Raw genomic sequence first — 26709 nt, forward strand, 5'->3', positions numbered from 1 at the left:
AAGTAAACTGAGGTCCAGGTGTTTACAAGCATGAAATACAGTAAGATGCCTCTTCTGACCTGTGTGGAGGAGCAGGCTGCAAAGTCTTGTTTCCAGTAGAATGAGCTTGTACCTGGTAATGCTGTTAAGCAAGTTCAGCTGCTGCCTGGGGATCATTGCCAAAGTAGCAGAGTGATTTCTACTGACACAAGTTGTGTCTTTCTAGCATGGCAGATAGGCCTCATTTTTTTTACAGATATTAAATATGAGGTTGTTGTTTTTTTCAACAGAAGTTCGCTGTTTATGGACCAAATATTCGCTATGTACCCTATATCAGTGAATGGTATAATCAATGGATATTAAGTCACAAAAGGACCAAAACATTTTTGGAAACAAAACAAAACTCAGTTATATGACAATTTACTAACCTTTATTTCTGTTTTCATCTTCACTAACTTTCTGCGTCCTCTTTAAATATTCTTCTTTCAATTCAATCTGATACCTAGCATGTTGGGAGAAAACAGAATAGATGGATCTCTTCCATAAAAAACATAAATCATCTTTTTGTATAGATTTTTAACAAAACAATATATAGTAAAGAACAAATATGAACAATTGTAGTGGCTTTCATAAATAAGGGTAAGTATTTCAATTTAAAAAAAACTGACTTTTTTAACAAACAATAGAAACACAAATTACAAATCAAACCTTACAAATAAAATAAAAAAAATGTAACAGCATTGGAATTTTCTAAAAATATAATTTTTTTTTAATGAGAAAAGGCCTGCCTGTGGTTTCTTTCTTCTTCAAATGAAACACATATGTGACTCATAGTGTACCAATTTGTTAAAGTTGTGTGGGGAACAACTATCTGAATATGCACAAAAAAAGAAGAGAAGAGAAAAGAAAACATCTTCAAGGGAAATGTAATGACAGCCACTTAATTTATCACAGAATGCATGATTAAATACCTGAGTAATTCATTTTTAAGCTTATTTTCAAAATTGTCTTCTAGTTTCCTAACTTCCAGCTGTCTCTTCCTTAACAACTCTTCCACACTTTTGGTTTTCTCCTCTTGCAACTGTTTAGCCCTGTAGAAAAAAAAATCATGTGAATTATGACAGAAGATTTTTAACGCTCACAACATGTGATAATTTTAAAAACACCTGACTTAAAAAGCATAAGTCTGCAGCAACTCTAATGTACCCCAAAAGTAGCACACTCACCACCTTTGAAATGTCCATTAGTGAGTGGATAGTTTGTCTTGGTGTGTAGAAATTCACCAGGCTAGTGTGCTAAACAACAGTAGTGAGTAACTTTTAGGCCTGACCAGTAGTGTAGGAATTGAAATTTAAGTCTGATTTTAATTGTATATTATATAATATAAAATAAAAACTGCCTATAAGTTATTAGACTGCCTAAAAGTTACTCACCACTGTATAATTATCAATTTTGAGGTACTGCACCCTTAGAGTCTTTGTTCCATAAAAGCTACAATAAGCTGCAGACGTTATATGGCCTGGAGTGTCCCTTTTAAATAAAATAACTAACATAATCAATAACATTAAAGGAATATGTCAAGCACAGTAACATCCTCTCAATGAAGTTGCTATGGTGCCTAGAGGTTCTGGGTGTGCTTTACCTTTAGAGTTAAAACAGTTTATGGACAGTTTAACCCCAAAGTTAAATAGTTGGTGTTAATCAGGTCTGCATCTCTTCTTCTGATGTCCAAGGTTTTAATGAAGAAGCCTCGAGCTGGATGAGAAAGTTACAGAATGTGGAGCAGGTGATGGACTGAGAGCATCAGTTGACCCTCTTAGCCTATCACTAGCACCCAGCTAGAGGCTTACTCATCGCACCCTTGGACATCGCCAGAAGAAGAGGTGCAGAGCTGATGGACGTTGTCTACTTAACTTTAGGATTAAGCTGTTTGTAAATGGTTTAACCCCCTTGAATTAAGATGACGCACAGGTCCTCCGAACAGTTTCCTATAATCTTTTGTAAGCCCATACTGTGGGTGAACCCTTGAAAATTTTGATAGAAGAAATTATCACACCAAAAACAGTACTAAATGTTAGTTTTTTTTAAATGATTCATAATTTACATACAGCTCAAAGGCTTCCATCCGCTGGCGAAAATCTGTTTCTCTGCTCCGTACAAGCTCAATCTCTTTCAGCAAAGTTTGTCTCTGTGAATACATTTCCTTTGCTTCTATCTGTAAATATAAAATTTTCACTTTTGAGAATACATAATGTAAGCACCAATACTTGTGAAAAGCTAAAGCACTAACGGTCCATGATATTACTGACTTTTAAATATGAGTGATTCAGATCGTAAAAAAATAAACAAACAATAACAACACATTTATCATCAAATTAGCAATTAAAGCGCAACATTTTTTTTAATTCTTTATTTTTGTTGTGCAAAAAATAACATACACGCCTGTGTCACCACAACAGCAGGGCAAGCGAAGAAAAAACAGACAGTATAAGATTATAACATGACATGCAGAACAATTGCACAAATTTTATGGTTATGGTATTCTAGCAGGCAAGCCGAGTACAGTATAATAAATGTAAAACAAGCCTAATAAACATGTCAAAGAATATGAGTATTAAATGCATAGTAGATTATTCAGACAGTTTATGTAAATAATAAAAATAACTGGGTAGACATGCCTTAATTCACAAGATTTGTCCAACATATTGCTATGCACTCCTCCTTGGATTAAAACAAACTAAAACTTTAACTGTTCAGGCGCCTATGTTTCAGGTGATAGAAGTGTTTCTGTGTTGTATGCCCGTCACTGTTTCAGTGGGGTGAGGGGGGAGCTTAGAAGGGTCTTGAGGGGGGGGGGGGGGGGGGGAGAAGGTATCGGGGGGGGGAAGGACAAGAGGCCCGGGTGGGTCGCCGAGCCCCGATAAGGGAGACTACGTGTCCCAGGGGAATTATCAGTGTTAGCGTGTCTTGCTGAGTGTCCCTTCTTAGGTACACCGCTCCACCAGTTGACCAGCGAGCTGTCCATTTATCCAACCCATAAGTGAAATCAGATACCCAGGGTACGCTCATCTGGCACCTCTCATGTCGACGCCTGGCATTCCTGATTTTCAGGCAGTGATGTAAAGGTCTGAGCTTTAAGGTTGGAGACCGCGGTAGTCAGGCAGCAGTGTGGGCGGTAGTCGGGCTGATTCCATCTGCTGTAGTAGGTCAGCCATGTGCCGGGACCCGGCCTAGAATTGGTTAGATGTGTAAAGAGGCAAGCCTTTGTTCGCGGCTTGTTAGGCCTGATTGGCATCCATCTTGTGGTCGGAGTTGTAGTACAGGATGAGGTACACTGCCTCTTTAGAAAGCGTTGGGTCCTTCCAGTGGGGACCGGGATAACCTCAGCCAGTCCAAAGTTGGGGGGGAGAAGGGAACGTGGCCGGCTAGTGGATCCGCGAGCTGTGCGGCCTTTGGCAGATAGATAAGGCGATGGCCGTCCACCTCGCCCCCCACTTGAGCAGCCCGCAAATTCCAGGCCCTCAATATTTCCGCCAGTGCTCTAGCACTCGAGTACTGCTTCTGCCCTACTTTTTGCTTAGTCCATGAATGTTGATTTTTAGGCACCAGATGGGTGAGTCAACCGTTGATTATCTGCTGAAATCACTAAAGCTTGAAGGAGCAAGTCCGACCCCACCCCCAATGCACAACATTTTCAAAAATTGAACAAAATCGCCATAGGAATGAATGCTTTGTTTGTGCAAATTGCTCTACTTAAAAAGGGACACTCCGAGCAACGATACAACTTTATTGAATTTAAGTTCTGGTTTCATAAACTTACTGTATTTTATTTATTTATTTTGCAAGCAAAAATCTTTGTAGTTTTAGTAAAATAAATAAATGTTTAGCAGAATGTGGCAACATAATGTGGAAACATAATACATGAGCCTCCTTGTCATGCTTTTTTTTTTAAATTCTTTATTTTTGTGGTGCTTTAAAGGTACAACATGTAAGAAAAGACATTTTGATATCACAAGATTTTGTTTTTATTGACATTTTGTAAGGTACATAGACAAGTTATACAGTTTCCATTAACAACGACTTACAGAGCCAAGGATAACAGTACATCATCATCGTCATTATCACAAGATAGATGCTTTCGGAGCGTTTATACAAATTGTCATTATATCAGTTTCCAAGCTTATGTTTGTCTTATGTCGTTCTTATGCCTGGCGCTTGGGTCCCTAAGCTCTGTAGTTTCTCCTATACTCCATTGTCCTTTTGTACCGGTTTGTATTATGTTTATCAGATCCGTTAACTGTAACTGGGACAAGTTGGGTGGGCGAGGGAAGGGTAGTGGAGGGGAGGGGGATTAAACTTGGTAACCCGGTTGTCATTAACTCCTATTTCTTATATTTACTTACGTGGCATAGCCTCTTTTGTCTATGGGTAATGCCTTAGATTGGTGTGTTTTAAGAAATCTATGGTCAGGTCCTTAGCCCTTCTTTCTGGGGAGTTCTGTAGTTAACCCACATTTCCCATGCTTCTACCCAGAATTTTTGTGGAGCTCGATAGGCTCTGGTTTTGCATTCGTAAATTCGAGTCGAATCTAGTTGATCTATACAAGTTTCTATCTTTGGTGCTTCTTTTTGAAGCCATGCCTTGGCAATGGCTCTTATAACCGTTAGAGCTACATGGAAGATAAGGTACTTATGAGTTTTTGACAGTTTCGTTGGGATATGCTGTAATAGGAATATTTCTGGTAAAAGTGGGATCTCTATGTGACCTACATTTGTATTAGTGCTTTAGTAGATTCCCATAACTTTGTGATGTCAGGACAGCTCCACCACATGTGCCAAACGTCTCCCACGGCATGCCCGCATCTCCAGCATGCGCCTGATTGTTTTGGGTCTATGATCTTCATTTTGGTAGGGACTATATGCCATCTGTACAACATTTTTTTAGACATCTCTATCTGGGTTGTGCATAAAGAGAGTTGTTTATTTGCAACAAAGTTTCGTTGCCACTCTACATCCGGAAGTTGTCTGCCTATGTCTTTTTACCATTTCTTTATGAAGGTCATTTGGCGCAGCTCTATGGGAGGTTGGTAGCTATGGTAAATTTTGGACATGATGCCCGAGGTTGTCTTCGTGGTTTGGCACATTTGTTCCAGTGCTCGCATATTGTCAGTTGTGTTTGGTGTGTGCATTGTGTGCATCTGCCTATGTGTGAATTCTGCTTTGCTTGGGAGGTTGTATTTCTGTTGCAGTGCCTGAAAGGGGATGGGTTCGCTACTTTCTACCACTTGGTGGATATATTGTAGCCCCTTGTCATGTCATCCTCTAATGTTTATGTGCGGTATTAGTAGTTCGAAGGAGCGGAGCAACATGAACGAGAGTGTCTCATCTTTTGGGTTAATGGTTCTCATGTATTTGTCCCATTCTTTCAGTGTTAGGGATGTTGTGGGATACATATGTGGGAATTTTCTCCTATATTGTTTGTTTATCCCTGCTATTGTTGTGATTCCGTATCCCTCAGTGTGAGCAGCTTCTATTTGCACCCATTGTGGGGGCAGTGAATGGGAGCGGAAGGCTGCCACGAGGGGGCTGATGAGTGTCGCCCTGTAATAGCGCTCTATATTTGGGAGTCCCATTCCTCCTTTTTTCTGGGGTTGATATAATATGGGCGCCGCCACTCTGGGTCTCTTGTGTGCCCAGATGAAATTGTTAAGTACACTCTGAACTTCTCTTAGGTAAGTTGTTGGCAGAGGTATGGGGAGGGTTCTAAACAAGTATTGCAGTTTGGGAAGGATAATCATTTTCATGGCAGCTACTCTACCTGTCCATGAGATATATTTATGTTTCCAATTCACTAGCTGATGTTTAATTGTGTGGAGGAGGGAGGAATGGTTGGTCTTAAATAGTTTTTGTGTGTGTTTCGTAAATTTGATGCTCAGGAATGTCAGGTGGTCTTGTCTCCATTCAAAGCTAACTGATTGTTGTAGCGTTTTTCTCAATTCAGTTGAAGTGTGTAGACACATGGCTTGGGTCTTTGTGATATTTAGTTTGTAGTATGAGCATGCGCTATATTTTCCTAATAAGTTGTGGAAAGCTGGGATTGATACTAGTGGGTTGGTTAGTGATAGCATTATGTCGTCCGCGAATGCTGTGATTTTATGTTCCTCGTCCCCTTTTGTGATGCCTACTATTTGTTTATCCTCTCTGATTGCCTGCAGCAACGGTTCTAACGCTAAGATATATAGGAACGAGGACAGCAGGCATCCTTGCCGCGTGCCATTTGTTATATTGAATGGCTGTGATGCGAATCCACCATTCATTACCTTAGCGGAGGGTCTGGAGTATAGTGCAGATATTAAGTTTAGGAATTTATTCGGGAATTGGAACTTGGTCAATACTTCTTTGAGGACGCCCCAGTGTAGCCTGTCAAACGCTTTTTCAGCGTCTAGTGACAGGTACACACATGGACCCCTCTTTTGTTGTTTGGAGTATAGTAAGTCATACAGTTTTCGTGTTCCATCTGCCCCCTGTCTTCCACTGACAAAGCCCACTTGGTCATTTTTTTTTCCTTTTCAATTCTTTATTTTAGTTGTGCACGCAGTTATAACAGTCGCTTGTGAGGTACCCCAAAGGCAGTCCTCTAGCGCGTGGTAAACAGGTTAAACATAGGGGTAGACGGTGGATCTAGCACATTTTTTAAGTAAATAAGGTTATGAACAGTATAGATTTACGTTGCTTAAACATTTCAATACATAACACGAAACAACATCGCTTGTAACTTTCTGGATAGTAGGTTTTTACGCTATGTCATAGGCTAGTCAAACATAAAATATTTTTACGAAACATACATGCGTCGGGTAAAGTAACACTTTGCTTCTTTGGAGTTTGCACAATATATAATTATTGTAATATATCATGCAAGGCGAAGTGTGCGCTCACCACAACCAGTCGTGCATAATATTATAGTTGTATCGCACCTTTTTATAGTGTAGCACATTGTTAAAGGGCAGCATGAGGCTTACATGTGCGCATGAAAAAGTGTTAATAAACGGATGACACAAAGCAATTTTCAGTGGTAAGTTATACAGGTGCTGGTGCTAGGTCTGTCAATTGGCTATGAGTTGCTTAGTAATTATCTCATATCAACAAGATAAGATATATGAAATATGCTCATTCTGTTATCGCTTGTTAAGTTGGTCAAGCAGAAAACGCGGGGTGTATTCTTAACTGGCTCAATTTTTTGTTTTTGACAGGCAAATTACAGGTAGTGATAGAGACCTCGCTTAATGAGCATTAGCACGGAGACAGATTTGCTAAACAAGGTTAAGATGATTGAGACACATACTTAGCCTATTCATTTCTGTTAGTTATCTTAGCTGAAATATTAAACTTAATTTTAACCATGACTAACTTTCAAGCTTTCACCAAAGTCAACGCTTGTTAGGTAATGTTGTAATACAGTAACCAGGGTTTAAACAACTTAAAGCATATTGTAACATAGATTTAACATAAGAATCCCTGGTAGCTTTGCTTATCTGCATGAGAAAGAGTCCTCGGCAGTCCAGGGTTATGCACAACAGCCGTGCAGGTGATGGCGACCGTCGTCCCTGTGAGGTGTGAAGCAGGGCAATGTGTGCTTCTCATTTGTGAGCGGGTCCCTTGCCGGGTGAACGCCCGCCTCCCTCATGCTGCAGGCTCCGCTTAGTTTTAGGCCGCATGGCCGGTTCAGGCTCTTGTAGTGCAAATCGGCATGGGATAGGTATCATTCTGTTCCCTGCTAGGTCCTATGTCACTTTCCAAGCTCCTCAAGTTTCTGGCTTCTGTTGTTTGGACAGGATTAGTGGGATTGTGTCTGCTGGTGCTGGAGCTTTCAAAAATCACGTCCAGCCATCTTGGCTATCAGGCCCTGCCCCCCCCACTTGGTCATTTTTTTTTTTTTAAATTTGTATTTTATTGGTGTTTTCACAATGGAAAATGCAAAATACATCTGTAACATAGTATAAGAAATGATAACGTTCACATAATATAGGAAGTTATTATGATCACATATTAATTCTGGAACAATAAACCATGAATGGGCAATATGTGGGATTTTGGCAGTCCAAAGGTGCCCTTGTAGTTTAGTCGTACTGAGCTTTGTGTATGGAAATAGGGGTATCTTTCAATCGTTGTTTATGTGGTCCCACCATTACCCACTGGCTAATGTGACTCTGTCGTAGGCCCATAAGGGGGTTAAGCCACTGTTTACCTGTCTCCAATTGTGTGCACAATTGGGGATGTCGTGCAGCTATTATGTGTCATGCTCTCTAGCAGGGTGCTGCGTTGGATGCCGCTGATGGTTGCTATCCACCGCTTACTAGGCGCCAGAGGGTTTATCGAAGGACAATGCTGGGCCACTATTGTGTGTCTCGTCGTTGGCTGCTGGAAATTACAAAGGGCCGCTATGTGTGTGTTCTCTCTACAGGTGGCATGGTTTGACTAGGAGTCTAGTCTGTGGGTTTAAAGGGCGAACTCTGGTGGGACCCTGTGTGTCTGCTCCCGGCTTTTGGATTGTCTCTGGTATATTCTTGCTCGGAGTCAGCTTCTGGAGGAAAGCCTCTTTATTCTCTGGAGAGGAGAGGGTGAGTACATCGTTGCCGTGCGTTACCAGGAGGGAGCCATCTATCCCCCACCGATATCTGATCCGCGCCTCTCTTAGCTGCCGGGCCACTGGTGTTAGCTGTCTCTTGACTGCGAGGACGGCAAATGGGAGGTCTCCGTATATGGCAATATCACATCCTTCGAAGCGCATGGTGCCCATCTCCCTCGATTTGGCCATTATCCCTGACCGGGTTGTGATGTCTTTTGTCGTGGCTATTACGTCTCTTGGGGCTTCAGCTGGGGCGGCCGCTGATTTGCGGACCCGGAACGCTGACGTTAGTGTCTCTGGATTTGAGTGGCCCCCTATACCCAGTGAGGCTATGAAGCGTCTGAGGAAAGGCAGTACTGCGTCCCCATCAATGTGTTCCGGAATTCCGCGGAGGCGGATGTTCTTCCGTCTGTGTCTGGACTCCATCACTAGCTGCGATTTGGTAAGTTTGCTCACTTGTTCTGTTAATGCTTGCAGCTTATGGTGGGCGTCTTGCACACTATGGTCTCTGGCAGATTGTTTTGTCTCGATCTCCGTGACTCGTTGTTTGAGGGTCCCTATTTCCGTGCGTGTGTCTAGGAGGTCAGCCTTCCACACACGTCGCATATCCAGCAGGAGATTTTTAATATCTCTCTTCGTCGCTGGGGAGGAATCCTCATCGGACTCTGACTCATTAGAGGGGGTCCCTTCCGACTGTGAGGCCGGGGTTTCCTCTTCCTCGTGATAAGTCTCCAAGGCCTCACCTTCGCTAGGCGGGTCGGGCGCCATTTTGGCTCGGGCCTGTGGTGTAGGCCTCTCGAAGGATAATCTGATATCCTGCATTTTTTGGAGCCTCTAGACTGTAATTTTTTTTGTGTTTTCGCCCCATGAAGCCTTCTGTGCGAGGGCAGTTGTCGCTTAGCTTGTTTTGGGATTTGGAATCCGTGTTTAGATTGTCTTTTCTGATTTCTGGGACAGAGCTCTGTGTAAACACGTCTTCTCTGCTGCACAGTCGGCCACACCCCCCACTTGGTCATTTTTAATGATCGTGGGGATCATATTTGCCAATCGGGTGGCGAAAAGCTTGGCTAAAATTTTAGTGTCTGTATTAAGCAATGATATGGGGCGTAAATTCTGCGGCTTATTCGGTGGTTTTCCTGGTTTAGGTAGGGTTACTATGTTCGCCATCAACATATCATGTGGCATAACTCCTGTGGATAATATTTGGTTGAACATTTCAACTAGATGTGGACCTAGGGCAGGGGTAGGCAACCTTCGGCACTCCAGATGTTGTGGACTACATCCCCCCATAATGCTCGTACACCCATAATGATGGCAAAGCATCATGGGAGGTGTAGTTCAAAACATCTGCAGTGCCGAAGGTTGCCTATGCCTGACCTAGGGTGTTGCTGAATGTTTTGTAGTATGTGTTGGTTAAGCCATCAGGCCCCGGTGATTTGCTGTGTGGTAGTGTTTTTATGACTTGTTGGATTTCAGATAAGGATATTGTCTCGTTTAGTTTGTGTCGTTGGTCTAGGGATAGTTTGGGTAAAGTTATCCGTGACAGGATAGGTCCTTCCCCCTGCTCTAGTATGCATATAGGATATTTTGGATTGGGTTTGTCTCTGTCTTAACAAGGATGCCAAGGCTTTCCCAGCCTTGTTTCCCTGTGTATAGTGGTGTAATTTTAGTTTTTGGAGGGTGCTAGCCGTATCTTCTACAAGTAGTTTATTAATTAGCTTAGTAACTTTATCAATTTCAATCATGTTTTCTGGTGTGGGGTTCATATATTGTGCAGTCTGACGCTCCTGTAGTGTTTTTAATAACTCACGGTATCTTGTGCCTCTAGTTTTTTTAAGGTAGGATGCTCTACTAATGAGCGTTCCTCTAACCACCGCTTTGTGCGCTTGCCACGTGGTCATGGGTGTAAGTTCTGGCAGTGAGTTGTTTTTAAAGTACTCATTGAGTTCCTCATTAAGTTGTACACAAAACTATTCATTGTGTATTAAAGTATCAATCAGCCTCCAAGGGGCTCTACCCCTGTGGTCAATGGTGGTCTGTAGTGTTATGGAGGTCGGGGCGTGGTCCATATTATATCCCCTATCTCGCTGGTTTTGATTCTTTGCAGGATGTTTTTGGTAACCAGAATCATGTCGATTCTGGAATAGGATTTGTATACCTGAGAGAAATATGTGTATCTTTTTTCGGTGGGGTGTTGTGTTCTCCACACATCGTGTAGGTTGTGTTCTAGCATGAGTTTAGAGAATGACTTGCATTATTTTGTTAGGGATTTGGCTCTGGGTGCGTCATGGCCTAGTGATGTATCTGCAAGTGGGTGCATTACACGGTTGATGTCTCCGCAAAGTATTATTGATGCTCTTTGTGGGGGTGGTATTTTATTAAGGACCGTAAGTAGGAAGTTAGGGCAGTATATTCCGGCTAGTGTATATGTAACTGTGTTGATGATGCAGTAGAGTATGATATATCTGCCATGTGGATCTTTTTTAACTTGTAACATTTCAAAAGTGAGAGACTTGTGGAAAAGGAAGGACACTCCCCTGGATTTAGAGTGTGTTGCATGATATTGGATTGGATAGTCTTTATGTCCGAATTCCGGGACTTTGTTATGTTTAACCCCTTAAGGGCACATGACATGTGTGACATGTCATGATTCCCTTTTATTCCAGAAGTTTGGTCCTTAAGGGGTTAAAGTGAGTTTCTTGTATGCAAATTATGTCAATGTGTTCCTGTTTCATGGATTTTAGGATTATCCTCCTTTTGTGCGGGGTGTTGAGGCCCCTTACATTATGTGTTTGTATTTTCATACTAAGTGATGTGTTATGGGAAAAAGCATATACTGAATTCTGAGCAGTCCTGGGTGTCTTTTACGGGCTTTTGGGCTAAGGCTCTCTGATTGTGGGTGTAAATCAGTTCTTTTGGTGGCGTATCGTGTGTGGGCGTAGTGTTTTCTGACCTGTTTGAAGAGTTGTTATAATTAATTGTATGAGACAGTTTGGTTGCTGGTTACGGGTTTTCCTTCCAGGCCAACCGGGCCAACCTGGGACCATAGGGAAGGGTATAACTAAGGGAAGAACAAAAGTAGGGTATTTACATAGCCTCCCTGAGGGAGGTTGGGTACTGAGATGTAGTACAATGGGGTGAGGAACTGGTTGGTTCCAACTAGTGGCCTTGGGTCTATCTGTGCGGTTATCAGGGCATTTGAGTATTGCCGCTATAATGCTGGTTTTCATATTATCCTGCTGGGGCCAGTTGCATGCGCTTGTTAGTGCAGGTGGTCTGATTTGATCTCTATGAGTCTCACATAACACCTTTCTGCGTTAAACCATTACATGACAGTTTACATTTTAGGATTACATAGCATATTCAAGTTAATACCATAGGTTCTGTACATCTTATATGTGAGCTCCATTCCACCTGTGTCACACCCTTTCACATGTTGTCTTTCCTGTCCTGCCTTGGCTAGGGTGCCTTTTCCCCCTAAATCTTAATATCCTCGTCTCCCTCTTCAGTTATCCATATCGACTCGTGTCTGCCCCAGGCTCTACAAATCACTCAGTATGGTTTGTGCTCTTTCGAGGGTGTCTCTCCTTTTATGTTGACCAATCTCTGGTGTTGTCATCCCTGCCCGGCTAGATTTTTTTTTTTTTGGTGTTGCTACTCATGTGTGTGACCCTTGTCCCGATTGCCCAGGACGGGTTACTATGTCCCCAATGTCTAGCTGCCCTCGGTAGCTTTGGCAATTGGGTATTTCATACTCTGAGTTGTGTTTATATCCCCTTGCCTCCCTGCAACTCATCAGCTTGCTAGCTTTATGATAACTATGTTTTAGTAATCCCCATCGTGGGGAAAATTTGTATCAGTCTTTTGCTTCATTTTATCTATTGGCATATGCCTAAATATGGTGTAGTTGTATTAGAGATTCTCTGTCTGTCTACATTCCCTGTGGCGCTTATTTGTACTCATTTGGGGTACATATCCTATCTGGGAGTTATACATTCTTAACCATGTTGGCAATCCAAATGTAAGATGAAAAACATTAAAGGACCACTATAGTGCCAGGAAAACATACTCGTTTTCCTGGCACTATAGTGCCCTGAGGGTGCCCCCACCCTCAGGGACCCCCTCCCGCCGGGCTCTGGAGAGAGGAAGGGGTTAAACTTACCTCTTTTTCCAGCGCCGGGCGGGGAGCTTTCCTCCTCCTCTCCTTCTTCCTTGCGACGTCATCGGCTGAATGCGCATGCGCGGCAGTAGCCGCGCGCGCATTCAGCCGGTCGCATAGGAAAGCATTTACAATGCTTTCCTATGGACGCTTGCGTGCTCTCACTGTGATTTTCACAGTGAGAATCACGCAAGCGCCTCTAGCGGCTGTCAATGAGACAGCCACTAGAGGTTTTGGAGGCTGGATTAACCCTCAGTATAAACATAGCAGTTTATAAAAAAAAAAGGGTTAATCCTAGAGGGACCTGGCACCCAGACCACCTCATTAAGCTAAAGTGGTCTGGGTGCCTAGAGTGGTCCTTTAAACATAACTGAGTAGTAACTGCTATAGTCTATAGTGCCAAAAAAGTTTTAGGCGGAGTGCTGTCTGGCTAGAGTTATGTTGGTGTTGTAGAATACTTGCAAAGTCAGTGTTCTACTCTTCTCGGCGAGAGTGTCTTCCACTCCAGCGGCAAGCGGTCTGTCGGTAGTGCTGTGGGCCCTGGTAGTTGATCCGTGAAGCCCCATGCTCGGAGCTTGCGAAAGCCCTCTTCTGGTGAGGAAATTATTTGTATGGCTCCCTCTTTAGTAACTAGCAATTTAGTGGGGTATCCCCATCGGAAACGCAGTCCGTGCGCTCTCAGTATGTCAGCGACCTGGGAGAAATCCTTCCTTCTGTGTAGTGTGGTAGCCGAGATGTCTGCAAAGATTTTGACTTCGGGGTAATCCGCTGGCGGTATTCGTTTGTTGCGGCTTGCCCGCAGAATCAGCTCTTTAACGTGGTAGTAATGAGCTCTTAATAAGACCTCTCTAGGCGCTGTGCCTGGCAGAAATTTTGGTCTTGGCAGGCGGTGTATTCTGTCTATTAGCATCATGTTGGACGGTATATCCGGCGCGTAGGCTTTGAACAGGCCTCTGGCATAGGCTTGTAGATTTTCTGGCGGTATGTTTTCAGGGACTCCTCTTAAGCGCAAGTTATTTCTGCGCGCCCTGTCTTCAAGGTCTGTGAGCTTGACCTCTGTTGCCTCAAGTTTGAGTTCCAGCTTCTCTACATGTGAAGCCAGGTCATTGTGGGCTGTGGCAAAGGTCTCCATTTTGGATTCTACATGTGAGGTGCGTTTCCCCAGTTCCTGGACATCTTTCCTCAGGGAATCTACTGAATGACACACACTGCCGCTGGGGATCCTGGCCGACTGCCCAGCATCCCTGTAGGGCCGGTAGAGAGACCTCGGTCCCATCTCCACCTGCCTGCTGGGGGCCTTTCCAGTACCACTCCATGCAGTCCTCTACTTTGGGTTTCTCTGGTTTGTGTTGGAGGAGGATATCGGCTACCTCATCTCCTTGACCATGTCTCACCATGACCAGGATGAAATCGTGCTCGAGATCACGCGACCTCTGGTTCTCTTGAAGCAGTTGCTGCACAGCTGCATCAACAATCTCCTTCCGGGGATTCGGGCCATATTTGGCTATTCTCCTCAGTACCTCAGTATCAAAATCTATGCCTTCATATCGATAGAACATGACTGCTGGTGGGGACGCTGTACGGGTACTGGCGTTGCCCTCACTTTGTAAATCCAGGGGATGGTGTTACCTGTAGCTGTCCTTCTGGTTGTAGGAACGATCCCACCGCTGCCACCAATTGTAACGGACCGTTTCGCTTACAAGAGGATAAAACCCAGTTTAGGCGATAATCCCCTTTTTCCATAGACCAGCAGCTACTACAAGCACCAATCTCCCGGACTGCAAACTGTACAAATCTTCCAACTCCCGAACTGGAAACACACGAACCCTGGAATAGCTGAACAGGAAAAGCATCCAATCCGCTTACACTCCTGGCAGTCAGCATACAATCCAATTCCCCCAAAAACGAGACGACACATCGGTTTGAGGGTTAAGCAGAATCTGAGGACTGGCTCATCCAGCCTGGCTTTTATTTCCAACTCACACATACAGGCCACACCCAGGGGGAGGCATAAAAGAACCAATGACATAGATGTTACCTCCCACACATCCCCTCCCCTTAGTGTGACACATAATCCCATTATGCATACAGTTTAAAATATACTTTTACACAACTTTCCTAACTCTAAAACCATACATCACATTCACATAAAAATACATATCCACAATCAATCCATTCAGGGGAACAACATTTTAAAAAATGGCATGGATCAGACCAGGGGTTCAAAAGTTAGTAAAGTATCTTTTTAAAACCCCTAGCTTTCCAGCTCAGACAGTTTTTTACAGAGCCTTCTCTGTGCTGGAGAAGTAATCCAATTATCTCCAGCACAGAGACAGACTCCATTAACCACATGGTTACAGAAAGACATAAAACACTTTAAAATACAGAAAGTTACTTTTTATCCATAACACACAGACATTTCACATATCCCCAGATAGCTGGGATCTGAGCGCACAAAACTACCGAATAGCGCGCAGATCCTATTCACACAGTACAATTGCCATGGAGCTAAAGTCTTTCCCATAGTCTTTCATTATATGAATAGGCTCCAGGGTATAGCTATCTGGGTTAACACATTCACATAAAGTCTGGTCCATAGTCCAAAGGCAAGAGGCGGGCAAGCAGCCCCCTCCAAGGACACGTGGCGAGGTCGGTTTCGCCACACTCTGATTGGCTTTTATTGCCAAAGAAATTAAGTTTTTCGGCTTTGCTGGCATTTTTCTTGAGCTTCTGTTGTGCCATGATGTTGTTCTGTGTGCTATGTGTGCCCCAGTTTGTCGGATGCTTGCAGATTGTCGACCCGGTTTGCCGGAGCTCGGAATTATGCGTCCATTGCTCTCTGCAGTTGGCTACGCCCCGATATCACAAGATTAACGTAAGAGTAATACATTATTTGTCAAGGTTTCAGCACCATTTTTTGTTATAATGAGAAGAGAAAGACATTTCAGCTGAAATATTTGCAACAGTAAGTATGCTGAAAAACGTCATATGATATTCTACACTTTTGTAGGTATAATGGAGCGCACATCAGGTCAGGCATGAAGCAATTCAAGAGAGTCACAAGGAGGGAACAAACTGACCACTTGAGGGGATCGCATGCTGAGTAACAACGTGAACTATTAGGCTTTAACAGCATGTAGCATATACCACTGGGACTCTGTCATATAATGATACAGCGTCACACTAAATAAGGTTTAAGCTAAACCCCCAAAAAACAGAAACTAAACAAATGAAAGGGCACAGCACTTCCAATGGAGCATAGTTAGGCAGATATGGCCATCAATATGGGGACCTGTAACATAGGTCAGCAGCCTGGGTGGTAAGTTCCTGTTTAGCCAATACCTTGAGTTGGGTGACATGTGGCAGGTATCGGAGAGTCTCCAAAAGCGCCAGGGTGAGGTGGATCACCCCTCCAACTCCAGGCCTGAACGAAGGCAGACATTGTCAAGCCACAGACTTGGGAGCTTGTGTAGTCAGAGTCCTTTCCTTTCGGGGCACTGCATGAGACCTTTTTGGACAGTTGCCATTGGTGGTGTGCGGTCTCCTTGCTACGTGGTTGATGCAGCAGGGTAATACCCCCTATGGCCCTCAGCCTGGATGGGTCGATATTGTGAGGAGATGGTGCTTGTGTGTGGTCGGTGGCCGAGGGTGTCCCATTCCCCCTCCGGTTACTTTCGACCTGATCTTATACTTAATGCTGGGGTGAGGGTGGTGCAGTGCGAACCTCAATTGCTTCCCAGAAACAGTTGAAGATGTCGTCCAGTCGCTTCAGTGTTTGCTCCTCATAACTCTGCTGGACACTCCAGAGCTGCATGTGCCAATAAGGTACGTACGCTGCCGCCATCTTTGGAGATCCTGCTGTCGTGTGAGCTGAGGAAGTCTCTGGCCCAGTGGGGACCCTATAAACTCCCGCCAGTTCAAAGGGTCTGCCGATTTGTACTGTGAGGTCCCAGGCAGCTTAAGTAGCAAGAGTGGCCGTCTCTCCAGCCCGAGTACTCCGCTAGGCCCCTCCAGCGATTATAGCTCGTAAACTTGCAATGAAACCACCCGTTTGGTTTCCGAAGACAGGCAGTCCACAAATCTGGCAAAAAGTAGGTGCTAGGCGGTTGGTAACTTAGAAATTGCAAGGTTCAAGAGAGGAGCTCCCACAGAATGCGTCTGGCTGCCATGCGGTGCAGGCCCTACCCCCAGTCATGCTTTCTAATTCCAGAAAAAGACTTCCTTATCAGTGTACATACACTGCTCAGCCACTGACAGAACTAAATAAACTCAAAGCCAAGTAATGTGAATTAGAGAAGACACCCAGGCAGACAAATAGCTAGGATATCACCACATGACTGTCTGTTGTTCTTCTGATTGACTTACGCGTGGTTGTAGATTAAATGAAGCAGCTTCATTGTATAATAAAAGTAAGAAGAAAAAGAAGTACATGAGCTAAACATTACAACCCACGGAAAGTGGAACACTGAGTTTCCTGAAGAATTGCCAGTTTAGTAAATAACCTGTTAGTGCTGGAACTGTCAGAACCAGATTATCTATTAGCTACCAGCCTAAACAACAGGATTACAATAAATCTGATGTCTTAAAAAGCAATGGAGGCATCTCTCAGCAATTAACATTCACATAACAAATACAGAAGATCTGAGGATTAACGGATAATATATTTACATTTTCAGACTTGCCAGTGGCAAACTAGATAGCGAGAATAGCAAACACAAATATTAAAAATTAGATCATGTGCGTGCTTAAGAGATCATAATAATCAACTTGGATTTCAGACGTTTAAAAAAACAATTGTGAAACCAGCTTTATATTTGATCACTCATGTAATCAGTTTCCATAAAATGCATTTTGTATAGCGGAATCTATCAGACAGCCATTTGAGGAGCTTCCAGGTTGGTAACGGACTTTTTGTCATCTAAATGACACTGGACGTCCTCAAGCTCTGCACGAGGACATCCAGAGTCTTGATGTACAATGCCTTTATTTTATTTTTTTTCAAATATTTTAGTTACCTCTTGCTGAGTCTGTAGTCTCTCGATGGCATTCTTTTCCCGTGACAGTAAACTTTCTGATTTTAACTGGTATGCTTTCTCTAACTGTCTTTGAAAATCAGCTATTTCTTTCTGAGATTTTTCTTTTTCTTCCAGCTTAATACTTGCTATTTCAACTTCTTTAAAGTGTTGCAGCTAAGGAAAGGAAAAAATACAATATTAGAAACAAGTGATCAATTCATCGAACAAGTTTCTTCCGAACTACTATATAAACGCCCTGAACATGCTAGCATTTATATACACAAACAATATAAAAAAAATGGGACAGAGAAACTTGAAAAAAACAAACACTCCTGCATTAACACACTACACTGTATTTCCCAGTGTACAACGAGTCCCTTGGTACTTTGTGTGGATGTACACTGTTTAGGTCCCAGTATATTCTTTGGGTGGGTTTCATTTAGATTGGGACCACTTCTCGCTTTCGGTCATCAAAAGGACCCTCTCTCATGGGTGAGGCAGGAGATACTGGAAGCCGTGTAAAGATTGGAATACAACCAAATTGCCTGGTAACTCATATATAACAGTAACTGTGGGGACTACATTGGTCCCAGAAGCTCCACTCAGGCCTATCCATTTCTCTGCCAGCTTGAGCTATATATTACCGCAGTGTTATGTGCGTTTCATCTTATTGTGACACCAAAGCCTAGGGCACCAGATAAGCTAATGAAAAAAGGCGGGGGCGGGGCCTGATCTCGGAGCGAAGCAGTCGCACGTTACCGCTGCTCCTGCTCTGGGTGGCGGTTTCCTTACTTATTCTCGACTAAAACAAGCACTTACTGACCTGAAACCGGCACCGGACACCAGGGGACATTGCAAGCTACCCGTTAATGCCAAACAAAATGCTTTTCGGATCAGCCTCAAACGCGCGACATCTGCGGCCTGCAAGCCTGGCTAGAGTGGGAGAGACGGCCGCTCTCCCGCCGCGGCAACCAACAGGGACGCCCGAGAAATGTACCCGTTTCCCCCCCCACAGACCGGCGGGGGTTATCCCGGTCCACAATGTGACAAGCAAAACTCACCTAACGACAACAGACCCCACGAGGCTCAAGATGGCCGCTGAAAATCTCACTCTGAGTGGTGAGGGGTCGGCTACCCGTGACTGGGAAACCAAATTCCTAAAGGCATTTGATGAGATCTGTCAGCGGTTCTGGAGGAGAGTGGAGGCAAGGAGTCGACGTCTGACTACACCCGCTCCCAAGGCGCAACCTCTGAACAGTAAGCTGGCTCGGCGACCCACTATCTGGCATAGATCTAAGAAGCTAAGTGCACCAACTCACAGACCCAACAGGAGGAGGTCCCACCGCCGCCCGAGATCCCGAAAATCACGTCTCACAGCGACACGACAGCGGGGAGACCGTCCAGGGGAGACAAAGGCCCCCGCTGCGACCCAGGCGGGAGACGGTGAGAGGGGCTGGAGCATTCAATGGCCTAACGGAAAAACCCCTTCCTACAGCCCCAACAACTTGCAGCACTCACCAGATTCGCGGGACTGTGCCCATCCCATGGAGGGCATCGGCTGAGCTGAGCCTGAGGGACACCCAGATCATACCCTGCACTCAGTGGGGAAAAGAGACATGGCATACAGGATCCACATTACAAGGACGCTATCCTGCCTTCTATGCCTCAGTGATAGCTACTGTTATGTTTGCTTAACTAAAGCATATGGCTGCCCACGGTGTCATAAGGCCTAGACAGACCTGACATACAAGCACCCTACTCCCCATAAATTCTGGAATGTGTAGCCCGGGTGTCATGCCAGACTACTAGTGAATTAAGTCGTTTATTGCATTTTCGATCCACAACCTAGCCCACAATTCTTAATCTGACAAGCACTTTCCTAGAACCTTTCGGTCGCTGTTTATGTTGTTTTTGAGTTAACCTGAATCTAGCATGTCACACTAAACAGGCTTGCTGCAAACCTAATGTATAAATATGCTACCTAGTAGTTATCTTACCTTATAATCACACATGACTGTGCAAAATGTCAGCCATCACCGGCTACTCGATATACCTTGCCCTTAGTGTGTCCCACTTTATTATTTACCAGGCTGTCTCCCTCCTGATGCCCACAGCAATGTTTAGCAAGCCTACTGTCTACAAATGCATAGTATCAGCTACTATATTGTACTTATCATTTAACGGAGCTCCACGTTAACATTTTATGTTGCTCACCCTTATTTTATGCCTAGCGGAACTCTCCAGTTGCAACTAAATGGTTCAAACCTGTTATATATATATATAAAAAATGTGCATGATCCTCAAAAGTCACTTTACGTTTTAAACACATTGTACTGAAGCTTGTTCATGATGCTGTGACTTATGGAAAGCTTGTTTGTAATTCTCATATATGCACGACCAAAATAAAGAATTAAAAAAAAAAAAAAAAAAAAAAAAAAGGCTTAAGTGAGTTTGTTATGTTCCTGGTTTGTCTGACTTTAACGACGGTTCCCAAGTGGCCGAGTAGAAAGGGTATTTATGGGACAAGGAGGCGTTTATCTCTTACATTAGCCTAATCGTTTCAACCTTTTGTATCCATTCCCTAGGTGAGGGGGAGAGCGTGTTCTTCCATTTTACTGGAATGAGAAGGTTCGCTGCTGACAATAAGTGATATATTAGGGTTTTTTGAGGTTTAGGACATGGGGTCTGGTTTGGTAGGAATATGGTCGTTATCAGTGTAAGTTCCATGCAAATTCCCACTATAGCATCAATCATTGACACCGTCCTTGACCAGTATGCTCGGATATCCTTGACCAGTGCCCCCAGATTGATTACATCTCCAACAGGCATCTACAGTAATGGGGAAAAGGCTATGTAATTTAGATGGTGAGTAGTGCCAACAAGATACCCTCTTATAGTGACTTTCTTGCATGGTGTTACATACTATTGATGTGTGAAATTGTTTGAATACCATTTCCCGTTCCCTTTGTGATAAGGTGATATTTAGCTCTTGGGCCCAAGAAATGGTGAAGTGAGGTAACTGTCTCTTGTGTTCCTCTTGTAGCATTTTATATAGTGTAGAAAGGTGTTTGCGCTTGAGGATACGAGATGTACACTATGTTTCAAAGTTTGAGAATGTGTGTGAGCCTTTGAGGAGTTTCTCGTGGAGTGTATGAAGTGGAATAGTTGGACATATTTGTAAGTTTGAAGGACTGAAGGATAGGTTGATTTCATCAGATCGTTGAGGGGCTTGACTAAGTGTCCGTCCAGGACCAACGTCAGCCTAAGATAAGATGTTGTGTCTGGATCCCTTAAAAAAAACAAAAAAAAATTACAAGAGTGAGTGGGTATCCCCGGTGCGAATAGTGGGATACCTGTTAGTGGAGAGGGGTATGGGGCGATGAATGGTATTTTTTTTTATTATGTGGAGGGTCGGGGTTATAGTATGATGTGGGGTTTGGCATGGACGGAGAAAAGTGGTCCCAGCCAGGGTATCATGTATAGTGGTATCAGAAAGAACGAGTCCGCCAAAAGCACCCATTGTGTCTGTGGTGTCAGGCTAATTCTGGCTAATATAGTCGCTCTGTGATATAGACCTATGTAGGGCAAGCAGAGTCCCCCCTGTGTTTTAGGTCGTGTTAGGTCAACAGATAGTCTGGGATGTTTGTGGGCCCATACAAATTTAGTGAATAATTGTTTAATTTTGGTAAAGAAGGATTTGGGGAGATGAATGGAGAGTGTTTGAAGAAGGTAAAGATTTTCAGTAGGGCATACATTTTTAGCATATTTATTCGACATAGCCAGCCAAATTGAGGTTTATCCAGGAGGCGAGGTCCCTATTTATTGTGTGGAGAAGCGGTTCAGAACGGATGTTGTATGTTTTACTGAGATCCTGAGATAAATATACCCCTAAATACTTGATGTCGTTGTTGGCCGAATCAAAGGGAAGTTGGATAGCTTATTATACTGGGAGATTTCTTTCAGTAGAGGGGCCAGTGACGTGTTGGGAGAGGTCAGCGTGAATAGAAGATCATCGGCGAAGGCAGAGACTTTGAATTCATGTTGTTTTATCCGGAAACCTTGAATTTCCTCTCTGTCACGGATCCCCTGAAGAAAGGTACTATCGTGAAGATGAAAAGGAGAGGAGAGAGAGAGCACCTCTGCCAGGTTTTGGAGCAGGGGTCAGTAACTGCCACAACTTGTGGGGTCTTTCCCTGGTTTTGGTAACAATGTTATGTGTGCCTCCAAAGCAGAGGATGGTAGTGTTTGAGTGTCAGAAAGTAAGTTAAAGGATTGTGTAAATGGGTCGGCTAGTGTGTTGGCAAATAACTTGTAGTATTTTGCTGTAAAGCCATCTGGGCCCGGGCTCTTGTTCAAGGGTAATGCATGTACCGCTTTATCAAATTCTGCCTTTGTTAGTGGTGCATCGAGGGTTTGTAGGGCGTTATCCGAGATTTTGTTCTTTACCCTAGGCTTAAGGAAGTTTATAATGTTTATTTGTGATGGAGGGTCATCCGTCAGATTGTATAATTTAGAGTAATATTGGTGGAAGGCTTCCATAATATCTGGCAGTGTGTGGGATATACCCATATTGGGATGTTTGATCTTGGCTATGAAAGTGTTTTGTCTGCATTGTTTCAGTGCATTGGCCAAAAGTCGCCCACATTTCCCTTCCATGGAGTAGTAAGATTGTTTGGTGCGTAGCACTTTGTTTTTGATCTGAGCATTTAAAAGTTGCTGTAGTTCTGAGCGTTTTGAGATGAATTGTTTATATGCATTTAAGTTATCTGTTTATTTGTGGGTTAATTCAAGTGCCCTCATTTGATCAGTAACGGTTTTTAGTTTAGCTTCCCACATCTTTTTGTGCTTAGAGGCAAGAGCAATAATCTGGCCTCCCACGTGATCTGTAAGGATGTGTCTTGTCTACGGTTTTCTTGAAAGTAAAGTTGAATGGAAGTGTGTATTTGTGAAATGACTTCTTTGTTGTTGAGTAACAGGTCATTCAATTTCCACTGGAAGGACTTCAGTGGCAGAGAAGGGATACGGGTGACAAGAGACAGGGGTGCGTGATCTGACCAGGTTATTGCGCCATATGTACATGAGCTAACCAGATGCAAAAATCTGTGTGGGAGAAAAAACATATCCAGTCTAGAGTATGTATGTGTGGCATGTGAGTAGTACGAGTAATCTCTCAGGTTAGGGTGCAGGATTCACCAACAGTCGAACAGTTGTGATTGGTCAAGAAGGTGAGAGAATTGTTTGGTCAGGTGTGTAGAGTTGGTGGAGGTCGTATCCATGACTAAATCAAGTGAAACATTATAGTCCCCCCTCATAATCAATATTCCGTCTGTAAAGGTTTCCACAGATTGTATATATTGAGTTCCTTGCATTGCTTCCTATTTGGCAAATAAATATTCACAAGCGTAACCACGTTGCGGACTATTTTCCCCTTAACCATCAAAAGCTTACCCGAGTCATCAGTTTTGTGATCAACTTATGTGAATGGTACATGTGTGGAGAATAGAATGGAAACCCTACAAGCCTTTGCCTCTGAGAAGTGGCCAAAGTAGCCAATTGGGTATTTCATTGCTTCTTAAGTGGGTTTCTTGAATTAAGGCTATGTCAGCTTTCAATTAATGAAGTTCTGTTAGGGCTAACGTTTTTCTGGAGTGTTTAAGCCTCGAGCATTGAGGGTTAAAACCTGTGGCAGAACACAGCAAATATGAAAAACAAACGCAAAGCACACAGAAGTGAAAATTATCAATAAATCACCGCTAGTGTGTAATTGGAGCGCTTCATATAATACAAACTTACCCTTCCGTGTTAACACATACAGTATACAGTATATCCCAATATACAAATCTGAAACAGAAAACTCATATAGTGCAAGATTTGTATATTGGGATATACTGCCTATAGACTGTATACTGTGTTAACCCGTAAGGGTAAGTTTGTATTATATGAAGCGCTCCAATTACACGCTAGGGGTGATTTATTGATATTTTTCACTTCTGTGTGCTTTGCTTTCACACATATTTCTATAGGAAGGAGAGTTCCTAAATCTATGTTGTAGCTGCTGACAAATCAGTATCTCTTATGTTCCATATTTAAAAGCGCCTATTTTAACACACATGTACCTATTATTTTGTGCACTAGAAAAAAATAAAAAGTTAACTATATACAATCAAATCTAGAAATATAAGGATTGGAGCATTATGAAATGTTACGAAATGTGACCTTGACACTGGCAGGCGTAGGGGGGAAACCTCGGTGACTGTCTCAAGTCCAATCTGTTAAGGGGACCAAGAACCTTACTGTCACCGCAGGAAGGTGCAATACCTATAAGAAGGTAGGGGTGAAAGGTCGTGTACAGAGTGGGGGGATAGAATCTCTACAAAAGAGAAATGAGCAGAATCGAAATGGCCGCTGGGAAACGTTGTTCATTCCCGGGAGAATCCTAACTTAAATATGTTGTTGGTAAGTAGTTAGGGCACATGTGGTCACAGAGCAGTAGTAGGGTGAGCTGTGGAGGGTTTGGCTAGTGGGATCCAAGAGCTGGACCTTCAATAAGTTTGGCTTCCAGAAGTGGCTTTTTTTGCGCATCGCACCCTGGCAATAGACAGTAGAGCCCCGAAGTGAACTAGGGGAGAAGGGGAAAGAGGGAAGCTTTTTTAAAAGTGTTTTACTTCTTTTTGTATTCACCCTTCCCAGAACTCGTTTTATGATGATCTAGTTGTGCCACTGATACTGCTAGTTGGTAGGGTGTGTTCTTGGCAGCCCATTAGAGGCTTACTGGCGAAAATGTAGCAATAATAAATATACTGGGAGATACCTACTTATCCCCATGTTCCTTAGCATGTCTCTCACCTCATTGTCAACTTGGTGGCCTGATGCCTCTGACGCCCCTGGGCACGATGGCGGTGTGTCGGAGCGTGGCGAGTACAGTGCCATATTGGGGCCTAGCTGGCTGGATTGCTGGTTCGCAATACTTCGTCAAGGCTCCAGATTTGTTGGAGGTGTGCTGTGAAAATGTGGACCTTTTGGGGTGCCCTATATTTTTTAATTTTGCTCGATTCAGTTGGATTCTACCCGCAGGATGACAGAGCTAGTCTAGGCTGCGACCATTCAGCTCTGTGGTTGCCCACTCCCCCCCCCCCCCCCCCCGCTTTATTTATTTATTTTCAGTGACTATTTGTGATTTAAATATAGGTGATTACTGGACTTATATGAAGTCACTGATTTGCAGCAGCTCTGTATACTGATGGTTTGCAGTGCCTCTGCATATTATATACGAGATACCGCCTCAGTATATTACTGCAATATTTTTCAATAAACTTTTCAATTTAGAGAGATTTCACTACAAAAAAATAAATTAGATATGTCTTTTTGCCTAGGTGAAAAAGAAAAAGTCTGATAATTGCCCAAGCCACTTATGACAGGAGAAGTACCCTCATATATAAGATGGCAAGTGGCTGGCAGTGAAGTGTGTTGCACGTAATGCTTGCTTACCTTCTGATGCATTTCTAGCTGGAGCTGTTCTTCCATTTCTTTACGATATTCAGAAAGCTTAATCTCCAAAGACTCATAATGTGGCCGCTTTAGATACCTTTCCTCAAACTGTTCATCAATTAACTGAAGCTTTTCAACTACATCAAATACATGAGCAAAAAAAGTCCACAATTTGTATAAATATAGAATGCTAAATGTTGAAACATGTATTTACATGACAGATCATGGCAAGCCTGACAAAGTAGAGAACTTTGGCTACTAAAAATGTTACTGCTGGAACCAAGCTGAATAGTTTAAAACCCAAGGTTTAAAATAGCAACAATAAGATCTACTTATGCCGCACTTTTTACCGTCCAAAAGGGATATATTTATATTTAACTCCACTCTCGTTAGCTCAGCAAAGACCTTACATTTGTCAAAACACTGGTGTTGATGTAGATTTCCAACAAACTGACTGCCAACCACTACCACTATTTTATTTTATGACTACCATTATCTGGCTGTTGGAATCAGGGCTTTTTGCAGCTTCCAAAACATATATTAGCATTGTAGACACACTCCATGCTTTGGACTTAACAGAGACAACAGCTGATAAATATATGTTACTCAGCTCAATGATACATATGGTATTTTATCTGCATCAGAAGAGTGAACGGCTGAGTGGCCCTTAATCAGGGCTCGAGTCCTGCAGGAACGCGTGGGAACGGTGTTCCTGCACTTTTTCCACAGCAGGAACGCCGTTCCCATTACTAGTCCTGCAGGACCCAGGACTGGCACAAGCGGCTGCCAGAGCAGGGGGGAGCACAAATCCGAATCCCCTGCCTCTGACTGGGGACTCGGATTTTTAAACTCACCTCTCCCCCTGCAGTCAGTGGAGTCGTCCAGCCTCTCCTGATGATGTCAGTAGGAGGGGGCGTGACTTTCTCTGCTCTTCTCACAGGACCGCTGGGGAGCAGAGGAAGTCACGCCCCCTCCTACTGACATCATCAGGAGAGGCCGGCTTACTCCACTGACTGCAGGCTGCAGGTTCCAGATACAGTCCCACCCCTCCTGGCCCAAGGTAAGCCTCAGGGAGTGGGGAAGGCACTTTAGGTTTTTTTTGTTTTTTTTTTTATCCTTTTCCTCAGTCCCTGTCTCCCTCCCCAGTCCCTGTCTCCCTCCCCAGTCCCTTTCCTCAGTTCCTGTCCCCCTCCTTAGTCCCTTTCCCCAGTCCCTGTCCCCCTCCTCAAGCCCTATCCCCTTACTCAGTCCCTGTCTCCCTCCTCAGTCCCTGTCTCCCTCCTCAGTCCCTGTCTCCCTCCCCAGTCCCTGTCTCCCTCCCCAGTCCCTGTCTCCCTCCCCAGTCCCTGTCTCCCTCCCCAGTCCCTGTCTCCCTCCCCAGTCCCTGTCTCCCTCCCCAGTCCCTGTCTCCCTCCCCAGTCCCTTTCCCCAGTCCCTGTCCCC

The 26709-nt window shown here is 43.7% G+C and overlaps 1 protein-coding gene across 1 annotated transcript in view; it reads right to left on the reverse strand.

Moving 5' to 3' along the window:
• Positions 1-26709, reverse strand: part of OFD1 (OFD1 centriole and centriolar satellite protein) — an 85467-nt gene that overhangs the window by 38189 nt on the left and 20569 nt on the right. Inside the window, exons 7-11 of the mRNA XM_063457742.1 lie at positions 25267-25403; positions 17779-17952; positions 2088-2194; positions 951-1070; positions 408-481 (exon numbers count right to left, since the gene is read on the reverse strand). Of these exons, the coding sequence (XP_063313812.1) occupies positions 408-481; positions 951-1070; positions 2088-2194; positions 17779-17952; positions 25267-25403 (612 nt within the window). The remainder of the gene's footprint in view (positions 1-407; positions 482-950; positions 1071-2087; positions 2195-17778; positions 17953-25266; positions 25404-26709) is intronic.

This window comes from Pelobates fuscus, chromosome 1 (assembly GCF_036172605.1).
Source record: "Pelobates fuscus isolate aPelFus1 chromosome 1, aPelFus1.pri, whole genome shotgun sequence".
Lineage (NCBI taxonomy): Eukaryota > Metazoa > Chordata > Amphibia > Anura > Pelobatidae > Pelobates > Pelobates fuscus.